This window comes from Phocoena phocoena, chromosome 14 (assembly GCF_963924675.1).
Source record: "Phocoena phocoena chromosome 14, mPhoPho1.1, whole genome shotgun sequence".
Taxonomy (NCBI): domain Eukaryota; kingdom Metazoa; phylum Chordata; class Mammalia; order Artiodactyla; family Phocoenidae; genus Phocoena; species Phocoena phocoena.
Genome location: NC_089232.1, coordinates 20,806,865 through 20,819,376, shown reverse-complemented (window position 1 = coordinate 20,819,376; position 12,512 = coordinate 20,806,865). Strand labels below are relative to the sequence as shown.

The 12,512-nt window shown below is 42.7% G+C and overlaps 2 protein-coding genes across 2 annotated transcripts; one reads left to right on the top strand and one right to left on the bottom strand.

Annotated features, from left to right (window-relative positions):
- The first annotated feature begins 1,837 nt into the window (after window positions 1-1,837).
- Window positions 1,838-4,056, top strand: LOC136133695 (lithostathine-like). Its single transcript, XM_065890975.1, has 5 exons — window positions 1,838-1,913; window positions 2,489-2,607; window positions 2,819-2,956; window positions 3,597-3,723; window positions 3,989-4,056. Exons 1-5 carry the CDS (start codon window positions 1,838-1,840, stop codon window positions 4,054-4,056), a joined length of 528 nt encoding a protein of 175 aa, XP_065747047.1.
- A 5,548-nt stretch (window positions 4,057-9,604) lies between these two features.
- On the bottom strand, window positions 9,605-12,215 carry LOC136133481 (lithostathine-like). The gene is made up of 6 exons (XM_065890744.1): window positions 12,199-12,215; window positions 11,794-11,901; window positions 11,100-11,218; window positions 10,751-10,888; window positions 9,984-10,110; window positions 9,605-9,718 (listed from the first exon to the last, which is right to left on the bottom strand). Exons 2-6 carry the CDS (start codon window positions 11,867-11,869, stop codon window positions 9,651-9,653), a joined length of 528 nt encoding a protein of 175 aa, XP_065746816.1. The 5' UTR covers window positions 11,870-11,901; window positions 12,199-12,215; the 3' UTR covers window positions 9,605-9,650.
- Window positions 12,216-12,512: the final 297 nt, after the last annotated feature.

The window sequence follows — 12,512 nt, the reverse complement described above, 5'->3', positions numbered from 1 at the left end:
AGAGTCTTTTAATCTAAATGGTATCTTTCCCCACAACACTGTGTTTCTCAGCAATTCAAGAAGCATGGGCCATTCTGTGTTTCTGATTGTTATTATTTACCTTTTCTCAAATAATTGTTTTACTTTAGCAAGATTACTTCTCAACTCATGCTATCTATACTTCCATGAAATATTGTTTTTTCACACTTGAAGTTCCACTGAGCTCTAAATATAGTTATGGCTTTGCATTTAAATATTTTTTGTGAAGTGAGTTATTTTTCCTTTGTAACAAAAGAATATGTTGGTTGTCCTATCCTTCCTATTAGATTATTTGTGTGTTCTACTGACTTTTGGATTCTGAGGACATGAATCAATTACAAGCTCAGTTGCATTGACTCCACCTCACACAAGCTGGCCTATAAAAACCACTTGAGAGTCAGGGTCTGCAGAGAATTCCAGCTTAACATATTCCCAGACTGACGAAAATAAACCTGAGCCACTTAGTATGTATCTCATCCTTGCCAAAATTGCCAACTCAGAAGTAAACATGAATAAGGAATTTTTCTCAGTATCCCCACATGAAGCTGATCACCCTTCCATGTAGAGTGCAAAAAGAAGTGACACTTCTTCTACAGCCAAATGATAGTTTGCAAGGCAGTTGTCAGCAGCCCAGGGGAGTGAGCACCTTGATGAAGTAGAGATCTAACTTACATACAATGTAGGATCAGGTCTACAATTTCATCCAACTCTTGCTCTTACCCTTGCTTAACTCCCTCTCATTCTTCCTTTGATTCTGCATCATTTGACTCTAGTCCTCCTAGGCTTGAAATTCCTCCATTGCCTCTTACTATATCACATTATTATTATCCATCAAGGAAGTTCCATCTCTCAGAAGATCAGCAAGGCAAGTTTCCACATTTCATTTTCCTTAAGATTTTGGCTCATCTATTGAGTTGTGAGATGATTATGAAGTTGCTTTAAACCTAGCTACCGTGTAGAAGAGGCAACCCTGAACCACCGTCTCCTCTTACTTTCATTTCCTTCTCTGACCTCACTTACCTGTGACACTTGTCATTCTCATACTCACCTCCACTTATCATCCAACATTTATTTAATTCTACCAAACAATTTAAAAGAAATACATGTGTATGCCTACAGGAGTGAGCACTTGAGACAACAACCAGAAGAAATACTCCAGTAGATGTGCCCCTTAAAAGTTAATACCACATTTTGTGCCACAGTTGCCTATCAGGGAAGAGTCGGGGAAAGAATAAACTTCACCTGTTCCTGGAAAAAGTGCTGACCTGTTAATGAGAAACAGGCAATATCTGTGGCAATTCCCAGGCTTTGCTGGGAAGAGACTCCTCCCCATGGCGGGAATCTCCTTGAACCAAAGCCAGGCCCTTCCCATGACCCCTGTCGTGGCTCCCCGATCCTGTTATTCATTTCAGTGCCCCTCCCTCAAATCCTCTTATAAAAACCCAGTCTTTTCTGCCCCGACAAACCAGTGCAGATCCCTCGCAAGAGAAGTAAGTAGGAGCTGAGACAAGATGACACCCCTGACAGGGGTTTCACCTCACATATTTCAGGGAAGGTATACAAGGATCCCTGTCCTCAGAGAATGCAGGAGCTCTGAGAGCAGGCAAAGGCAGTCCTGGGAGGCCTCAGGTGTAGTAGGATATATGGATTTTCAGATTCTTTCCAGAACTATGGAAGGGGATGGAAGCCATCAAGATGGATTTATTCCTAGGGAACTAGACAGAGGAAATGACAAGAGGTACAACAGGGGGTTTCTCATAGTCTCTCTCTGACCACCCTTCCTTTAGTTCTCTGGTTGTCTCCGCACATCACAGACAAAATGATGTCTTCCATGGGTGTCCCCAGCCTGTCCTGGGTGCTGCTCTCCTGCCTGATGCTCCTGTCTCAAGTCCAAGGTGAGACTACTCTGCCTCTAGCACTGGGTTCCCAGTGTTTGCTCAGGGCCAAGAAGAGGAGGAAAGCTCCTGTGTGCCTCCCGTGGTAATGGTACATCCCCACACAACAACATTGCCTGCAATTCCTGCATCATCATCCTTCCTTCTGGGTGACTAGTGGTGGGAGGCACCTCAGTGGTCCAGTAACAGTGGGATGAGACGATTCTCAATTTTCAGTAGAGTCTAATTTATGTGGGTATATTAAGGAGGGAAAGCATAGAGTGTCAGTAATGAGATGAGTAGAAGGAGAATGACTGAAGGATAAAGTGTAGAAACCGTCAGCCAAGATGAGGAGAGGGCTTGGACTTTTGAATAAGGCAGATGAATAAAAAGAAAACAGACCATCTCCCAATTACTAGGTCTACTTTATGATTAAGAAAAACTCCTGGAAATATTGGCATTGGTGACAGGCAGTCAAGAGCTTGGTGTCACTGTCTCAAGCTGTGGCACCACAGATATTCCTCAAGGTCACCTCCCCACTCCAATTCCCTCTCTCCATTTCGCCCCATGCCTCTCCTTTATTTCGTCCTGGCTAGGGGAAGATTCCCAGAAGAAACTGCCCTCTGCACGGATCAGCTGTCCGAGAGGCTCCATGGCCTATGCGTCCTACTGCTATGCCTTGTTTACAATACCTAAAACCTGGATGAATGCAAACGTGAGTGCTGGGATTTGCAGTTCGGGCTGGTAAGGAGAAGCAAATTAGAGACAGGGTTTGGGGGCCGGGAGTTCCATTCTCTAGAGTTTCTTGAGGGTGAGAATGAGCACCTCATCTTTTGCAAACACAACCCCTTCTCACCTACCTTGTCCCTGCCCTTCCCTCAGTGAGGGTCTCAAGCTCCTCCCTAGTCTCTCCCTTCTCCACACAGATGGCCTGCCAGAAGAGATCCTCAGGACAACTTGTGTCAGTGCTCAGTGGGGCTGAGGGATCCTTCGTGGCCGCCCTGGTCACGAACAACTTGAAAACCGTCTCAGACGTCTGGATTGGGCTCCATGACCCCACAGAGGTACACTTACATCCTCTCTAGTCTGTTACCTCCCAGGATGCTATGGCCACCCAGGCCTGCTCGCTGTCCCCTGTGCCTGCCTTGGAAATAATGTAGAGATCCCTAGAGCTCGGAGATCAAGGGGGTAATTGGAGAATGGAGGGCCTTGAGACCAGCTGCAGAGCTGAGTTCTGTGCAGGTCTCCAGTCTCCAACTAAGGTTAATCTGCCTCTTGTCAAGCTTTTACACAATTCACACACCACGCCTTGATTCAGTTTGCTGTGCATCCCTGAGTCTGCCCATGCTGCCCTTAGCAAGTGCTAAACGTGTATTTAGGATTGATGCATTTTTCCCTTATAAAACATATGTTGTCTTGGAGGTTCAGAGGGTAATCATAAATGTACCACCAAGTGTAGTTCACACAGTGTCAAGTTACTCTGAGGGGTTCTATTCATCTTTGTGATTATTGACTTTTGAATTTGCCAATAGAAGCAAAGAGTTAGGGAGTGTTTCCCAGAGGAGAGCTGTGGGGCATCACCTGGTAGAGCAGAACTAATTCCATGAGGCGGGGGAGGGTAGCAGGTGTTCCAGCTGAGGGAATCACGCCAGGAGACCTCTAAAGGCCTTTCCACCTCACCTGACTCCATCCTCTGCTCTATAGGGCTCTGAGCCCGATGGCAGTGGATGGGAGTGGAGTAGCACTGATGTGCTCAATTACGTTGCCTGGGAGACAGATCCCTCCACCAGCTCATCCCCTGGCTATTGTGGGAGCCTGTCCAGAAGCTCAGGTATGAAACAGAGGAGGTCACTTCTGCCCAGCCTTTTCCATCCCCTCATCCCCTATTTCTGGGTCTGGTCTTCAGAGAATCCCCCTGGGATGGAACTGCTTGTCTGTCTCTCACCTCTTCTTTCTTTCTCTCTCTTTCCCCTGGAGTGGGACCCTGGTGAATTTGAGGAAGAGACTTTGAGTCCTAGGCCAGAATCTGGGATGCGTCCCCATTGGTTTCTCAAGCTCCACCAGCCCCATTCACTTGAGCTCTTCTGTCTCTTCAGGCTATCTGAAGTGGAGAGATTATAACTGTTATGTGAACTTACCCTATGTCTGCAAGTTCAAGGGCTAAATCAGAATGGAAGTCAGTAGCCTGAGTCTGGTGTGCAGCTCATCATGGACTTGGAACCAAGAGTGAAGACCCATCCCGGAAAGGGGAATCCTCCCCACACCCCCAATCTGACCACCTCATTCTGGCCTTCCCTGTCTCTTGACCTCATTTCAGGCATTTGTGTGTGTGTGTGTGTGTGTGTGTGTGTGTGTGTGTGTGTGTGTGTGTGAATGCCATGGCCTGAGGTCTTGGAGAACAGTAATAAATATCCTATTCCAAACTTACCTGCTTTTGTGCTCTTGTCTTATAACAAGACTCTGAGGAAGAAGTTTGTATGGGAAGAATCTAGGAGTGCCTCTGTCAAGTTTCATCCAATTTCCTTGGATAATGACTGAATGTACATTCCCACCTGTGTATTTGTGATGAGTATGTAGGCCCTGTTCCCTTAGGAATTGGGTTGTGTTATACAAAGTCATTGCTTCCCCACACACTGTACTGTCCATTCCTTCTGATGGTATGACACAAGCAGCCTTAGTGTGGTCTCATGCTATTTATTATAGAATGCAGTTCTGAAATCATTTGCTGTGAAGGATCGTGAAGTATCTATTCTTTTTCTTTAATGGGCAATCCACCTTGGATCATGACTTTTATAAAATATAGTCAAGAAGAAATGGACTGACATGCAGATCATTGGGAGTTGTCACTGTTTTAAGAAAGAAGCAAACAGTAGGTATGGCATTCCACGATCCCAAACTTTACTACAAAGCAACAGTGATGAAAAGAATATTGGACTCAAAAAAAACAGACATATAGGTCCATTGAACAGAATAGACAGCCTTAATCTAAACCCATGCTTATATGGTCAATTAATCTTCAACAATGAAGTCTAGAATATACAGTGGGAAAAAGACAGTGTCTTCAACACTGGTGTTGGAAAACTGACAGCTTCATGCAAAAGAATCAAACAGGACTGCTTTCTCACACATATACAAAATTGAAATCAATATGGATAAAAAACTTGCATTTAATACCTGAAACAATAAAACTGCTAGTAGAAAAACATAGGGAGTATAGTCTGTGACATCGTTCTTTTTTTTTTTAAAGCAATTTTGCCTTTTTAAAAAATATTTATTTATTTATTTATTTATTTATATATGGCTGTGTTGGCTTTTCGTTTTTGTGCAAGGTCTTTCTATAGTTGCAGCAAGTGGGGGGCCACTCCTCATTGCGGTGTGCGGGCCTCTCACTATCGCAGCCTCTCTTGTTGTGGAGCACAGGCTCCAGACGCACAGGCTCAGTAATTGTGGTTCATGGGGCTAGTTACTCTGCGGCATGTGGGATCTTCCCAGAGCACCACTCGAACCCCTGTCCCCTGCATTGGCAGGCAGATTCTCAACCACTGCACCACCAGGGTAACCCTGTGACATCCTTCTTAACAATATATTTATGGATCTGTCTCCTCATACAAGTGAAACAAAAGCAAAAATAATCAAATGTGACTAAGACAAAATAAAAAGCTTTTCCACAGTGAAGGAAACTATCAACAAAACAGAAAAACAGCCTTCTTACTGGGATAAAATATTTGCAATAGGGGGTCAATGTCCAACATACTCGAAGAACTCATACAACTCAACATCTACAAAAATCAAGTACTCTGATTAAAAAATGGGCAGAGGATCTGAGTAGATATTTTTCCAAAGAAGACAGCCAATAAGCATATGAAAAGATGCTTAGCATCACTAACCATCATGGAAATGTAAATCAAAACCACAATAAGGCACCACCTCACACCTGGCATAATGGGTATCATCAAAAAGACAACAAATTACAAGTGTTGGTGAGGAGGTGGAGAAAAGAGAGCACTCATGCACTGTTGGTGGGTATGTAATTGGTACAGCCACTATGGAAAACATTATTTCACAAAATTAAAACTAGGACTGCCATGTAATCCAGCAAATTCACCTCTGGGTGCTTACCTGAAGAAAAGAAAAACACTAATTTGAAAAGATAGGTACACTCCAATGTTCATTGCTGCATTATTTACAATGGCTAATGTACAGAATAAACCTAAGTATTCATCAACATATTAATGGATAAAGAAGATGAGGAATATATATTTTATATGTATAAAATTTATATAATGGAATATTACTCAGACACGAAAAAAACTGAAAGATTTTGTGACAATATGTATAAATCTAGACGGTATTGTGCCAAGTGAATTAAATCAGACAGAGAAAGACAAATACAATATAACCTTACTTATATGTGAATTCTAAAATATAAAACAAACAAACGAAAAGAAATAAAAGCATTCATAGATACAGAGAACAAACAGGAAGTTGACAGCGGTAAGGGGTGTGAAATATGGGAAGGGGATTAAGAGGTACAAACCTCCAGTTATAAAATAAATAAGCCATGGGGGTGCAATATATAGGAATATGGTCAATAATATTATAATAACTTTGTATGGGGACAGATGATTACTAGACTTATCAAGCCGATCATTTTATAATGTATGCAAATATCCAATCATTATGTAGTACAGCTGAAACTAATGTAATATTGTATGTCAATAATATTTCAATTACAATTATCAGTAATACTGTATCAGTATGGTTCATCAGTTGTATCAAGTGGTAAGACCCTGTATTACCATTTCAATAATTCCATACATCTAAAACTATTCTAAGAATTAAAGCCTTTTTAAAGATGAATTACTAAAATTAAAATATAAAAAAGTTACATATGTTAAGAAACCATTTATAAAATTTTAGATTTCATAGATAAAACTAATCTGCCAAATTGCTATAAAAACTTCTAAAATTTTACACTGGATTTCTGTAGTTATCTTGCACAGGTATGGCAACAAACAGTTTGAGGACTAGCAGCATTTCATGGACCACACAATTAGTTCCTTATCCCTATAGTTGCTGAATGGTATCACTTTCCTGAGTACTTGCAATAAATGCCCAGTGGGTTTTCTGTCCTGTGTCCTGGAAACATACTCTGGCCTCAGTCGGGACTAGAGTTGGGAAGGCTTAATATCCTGTGGGGTCTCTACTCATATTTCTTGAATAAATAAAAAAAGTGAATAAATGATTTATTTGAAAAGAACCACTTACATGAGTGAAGACGGTTACAATTTTCATTGAACCTAAATATTTTTAGACCATTATACTACTCACTACCTCATTTCCAACACATTCTCAACCTCATATCTTGTGTAAAAATATTTGGCTAATTGCCCCATCTGAAAGGGGGATGTCACCTTGGTCAAAATCTTCTATGTGGGCCAAGAGCCACTCAGCATTGCTACATAGGTATATTTGCCAGATAAAATAGAGGACTCCTAGCTAAATATGAATTTCAGATAAGCCGCAAATTGTTTCTTGGTATTAGTGTATATCAAATATTACATCTTTGCTCAACTTGACAGATATTGCATATTTGCCAAATCTGGTGATACTACATATGGAGGTTTTCATTCTCAAATAAATAGATCAGATGAATTGACAGTGTCTACTTTCCTTAATTGACATTTAGCAAGTTTCCTATACCCTTTTAAGATAGGCAATCTTTCTTCAAAGAGAGAGAATCACCTATTACATCTGAAACTAGGTAAAAGTGTATCTTCTCCTTTCCGTAAGGAATTTTTTCTATTATTATCTGTCAGAGTTAGGAAGTATTTTCCCTTTATTCTCTACAAGCCTGTATATAATATTTAAAATATGTGTTTTGGGGTAGTTTGGTAGGACTCTTCCAAAAACACTCTAGACCTAAACTTTTCTTTGTAAGAAGATATTTTTAATATAGATTAAAGTTTTAAGATAGATATAGTAGATTTTAAGATTTTCTTGATTTCCCCTAGAAGAATTCAGAATTTTTCAACCTAGATATTGAAAAAAAAAAAGCTCATTTAGGGATGGCATGTTTTAAAAAAAAACAATAATGACAATGATTCCAGGCACTCTGTATTAAATCCAGGATCCCGGCAGTAGTGGTGCTCCATAGTTCCTCAGTTGTGTTCCACTTTTATTACAGCTTTCTTGAGGAATAGTTGGTAAATACAGATATCTGCACATAATGTATATAACTTGGATAATTTGGACATATGTATACATATGTGTTACCATCACTGCAAACAAGGTAGAAAATATATCCATCACCTTTGAAAGTTTCCTTGTGTCCCACTTCTTGGTTTGTTTCTTTGTTTCTGTGATAACAACACTTAACATGAGAACTACACTCCTAATAGTTTTTTTTTCTTATTTTAAACAGTTTTTTAAGTGCACAATATCTTATTGCTAACTATAGCCACTGTGTTGTACCACAGATTCTGTAAGCTTTTTCTACATCTATTGATGATTGTGTGCTATTTACCCTCTATTCTATTAATGTGATGTACACTGTTGATTGATTTGCATATGTTGAACCATACTTGCATCCGAGAAATAAGAACCACTTGGTCAGGGTGTATTATACATTCAATGTTCTGTTGAATTCGAGTTGCTAATACTTTGTTGAGGATATTTTCAACCATGTTTATCAAGAATATTGACCTGAAGATTTCCTTATTTATGGTGTCTTTATCTGAACATATTTCAGAATGGTTACTTATCTCTTCACCATAAGAATCTGGTGGGTTCCCAGAAAGAAAAAGTCATGAGAGAGTGGAGACTCTCTAGACAGGGGCCTCCAGGAGTCTCTCACTCATAAACCCAATCCACACTCAGCATCCAACAAGTTGTCCAAATTGCAATTTCATGTTTCTAAAAGTTTATAGATCTAGCAGTTCTGATCCAGGTAAGCACAAATGAGAAGGTATCTATGTAAAGGGATGCCTCGGCAGATTGCCCAAGAAAAGGAGATTACCCCAGGAAAAGTTGCTAAAATTATTCAGATTTTTCCTGTTTTAATAAAGAGAGTGACAACTGCCAATGAACTGCATGTCAGTCCAAGTAATTTATTCTTGACTATGTTTTATAAAAGTCATGATCCAAGGTGGATTGCCCATTAAAGAAAAAGAATAGATACTTCACGATCCTTCACAGCAAATGATTTCAGAACTGCATTCTATAATAAATAGCATGGGACCACACTAAGGCTGCTTGTGTCATACCATCAGAAGGAATGGACAGTACAGTGTGTGGGGAAGCAATGACTTTGTATAACACAACCCAATTCCTAAGGGAACAGGGCCTACATACTCATCACAAATACACTGGTGGGAATGTATATTCAGTCATTATCCAAGGAAATTGGATGAAACTTGACAGAGGCACTCCTAGATTCTTCCCATACAAACTTCTTCCTCAGAGTCTTGTTATAAGACAAGAGCACAAAAGCAGGTAAGTTTGGAATAGGATATTTATTACTGTTCTCCAAGACCTCAGGCCATGGCATTCACACACACACACACACACACACACACACACACACACACACACACACACAAATGCCTGAAATGAGGTCAAGAGACAGGGAAGGCCAGAATGAGGTGGTCAGATTGGGGGTGTGGGGAGGATTCCCCTTTCCGGGATGGGTCTTCACTCTTGGTTCCAAGTCCATGATGAGCTGCACACCAGACTCAGGCTACTGACTTCCATTCTGATTTAGCCCTTGAACTTGCAGACATAGGGTAAGTTCACATAACAGTTATAATCTCTCCACTTCAGATAGCCTGAAGAGACAGAAGAGCTCAAGTGAATGGGGCTGGTGGAGCTTGAGAAACCAATGGGGACGCATCCCAGATTCTGGCCTAGGACTCAAAGTCTCTTCCTCAAATTCACCAGGGTCCCACTCCAGGGGAAAGAGAGAGAAAGAAAGAAGAGGTGAGAGACAGACAAGCAGTTCCATCCCAGGGGGATTCTCTGAAGACCAGACCCAGAAATAGGGGATGAGGGGATGGAAAAGGCTGGGCAGAAGTGACCTCCTCTGTTTCATACCTGAGCTTCTGGACAGGCTCCCACAATAGCCAGGGGATGAGCTGGTGGAGGGATCTGTCTCCCAGGCAACGTAATTGAGCACATCAGTGCTACTCCACTCCCATCCACTGCCATCGGGCTCAGAGCCCTATAGAGCAGAGGATGGAGTCAGGTGAGGTGGAAAGGCCTTTAGAGGTCTCCTGGCGTGATTCCCTCAGCTGGAACACCTGCTACCCTCCCCCGCCTCATGGAATTAGTTCTGCTCTACCAGGTGATGCCCCACAGCTCTCCTCTGGGAAACACTCCCTAACTCTTTGCTTCTATTGGCAAATTCAAAAGTCAATAATCACAAAGATGAATAGAACCCCTCAGAGTAACTTGACACTGTGTGAACTACACTTGGTGGTACATTTATGATTACCCTCTGAACCTCCAAGACAACATATGTTTTATAAGGGAAAAATGCATCAATCCTAAATACACGTTTAGCACTTGCTAAGGGCAGCATGGGCAGACTCAGGGATGCACAGCAAACTGAATCAAGGCGTGGTGTGTGAATTGTGTAAAAGCTTGACAAGAGGCAGATTAACCTTAGTTGGAGACTGGAGACCTGCACAGAACTCAGCTCTGCAGCTGGTCTCAAGGCCCTCCATTCTCCAATTACCCCCTTGATCTCCGAGCTCTAGGGATCTCTACATTATTTCCAAGGCAGGCACAGGGGACAGCGAGCAGGCCTGGGTGGCCATAGCATCCTGGGAGGTAACAGACTAGAGAGGATGTAAGTGTACCTCTGTGGGGTCATGGAGCCCAATCCAGACGTCTGAGACGGTTTTCAAGTTGTTCGTGACCAGGGCGGCCACGAAGGATCCCTCAGCCCCACTGAGCACTGACACAAGTTGTCCTGAGGATCTCTTCTGGCAGGCCATCTGTGTGGAGAAGGGAGAGACTAGGGAGGAGCTTGAGACCCTCACTGAGGGAAGGGCAGGGACAAGGTAGGTGAGAAGGGGTTGTGTTTGCAAAAGATGAGGTGCTCATTCTCACCCTCAAGAAACTCTAGAGAATGGAACTCCCGGCCCCCAAACCCTGTCTCTAATTTGCTTCTCCTTACCAGCCCGAACTGCAAATCCCAGCACTCACGTTTGCATTCATCCAGGTTTTAGGTATTGTAAACAAGGCATAGCAGTAGGACGCATAGGCCATGGAGCCTCTCGGACAGCTGATCCGTGCAGAGGGCAGTTTCTTCTGGGAATCTTCCCCTAGCCAGGACGAAATAAAGGAGAGGCATGGGGCGAAATGGAGAGAGGGAATTGGAGTGGGGAGGTGACCTTGAGGAATATCTGTGGTGCCACAGCTTGAGACAGTGACACCAAGCTCTTGACTGCCTGTCACCAATGCCAATATTTCCAGGAGTTTTTCTTAATCATAAAGTAGACCTAGTAATTGGGAGATGGTCTGTTTTCTTTTTATTCATCTGCCTTATTCAAAAGTCCAAGCCCTCTCCTCATCTTGGCTGACGGTTTCTACACTTTATCCTTCAGTCATTCTCCTTCTACTCATCTCATTACTGACACTCTATGCTTTCCCTCCTTAATATACCCACATAAATTAGACTCTACTGAAAATTGAGAATCGTCTCATCCCACTGTTACTGGACCACTGAGGTGCCTCCCACCACTAGTCACCCAGAAGGAAGGATGATGATGCAGGAATTGCAGGCAATGTTGTTGTGTGGGGATGTACCATTACCACGGGAGGCACACAGGAGCTTTCCTCCTCTTCTTGGCCCTGAGCAAACACTGGGAACCCAGTGCTAGAGGCAGAGAAGTCTCACCTTGGACTTGAGACAGGAGCATCAGGCAGGAGAGCAGCACCCAGGACAGGCTGGGGACACCCATGGAAGACATCATTTTGTCTGTGATGTGCGGAGACAACCAGAGAACTAAAGGAAGGGTGGTCAGAGAGAGACTATGAGAAACCCCCTGTTGTACCTCTTGTCATTTCCTCTGTCTAGTTCCCTAGGAATAAATCCATCTTGATGGCTTCCATCCCCTTCCATAGTTCTGGAAAGAATCTGAAAATCCATATATCCTACTACACCTGAGGCCTCCCAGGACTGCCTTTGCCTGCTCTCAGAGCTCCTGCATTCTCTGAGGACAGGGATCCTTGTATACCTTCCCTGAAATATGTGAGGTGAAACCCCTGTCAGGGGTGTCATCTTGTCTCAGCTCCTACTTACTTCTCTTGCGAGGGATCTGCACTGGTTTGTCGGGGCAGAAAAGACTGGGTTTTTATAAGAGGATTTGAGGGAGGGGCACTGAAATGAATAACAGGATCGGGGAGCCACGACAGGGGTCATGGGAAGGGCCTGGCTTTGGTTCAAGGAGATTCCCGCCATGGGGAGGAGTCTCTTCCCAGCAAAGCCTGGGAATTGCCACAGATATTGCCTGTTTCTCATTAACAGGTCAGCACTTTTTCCAGGAACAGGTGAAGTTTATTCTTTCCCCGACTCTTCCCTGATAGGCAACTGTGGCACAAAATGTGGTATTAACT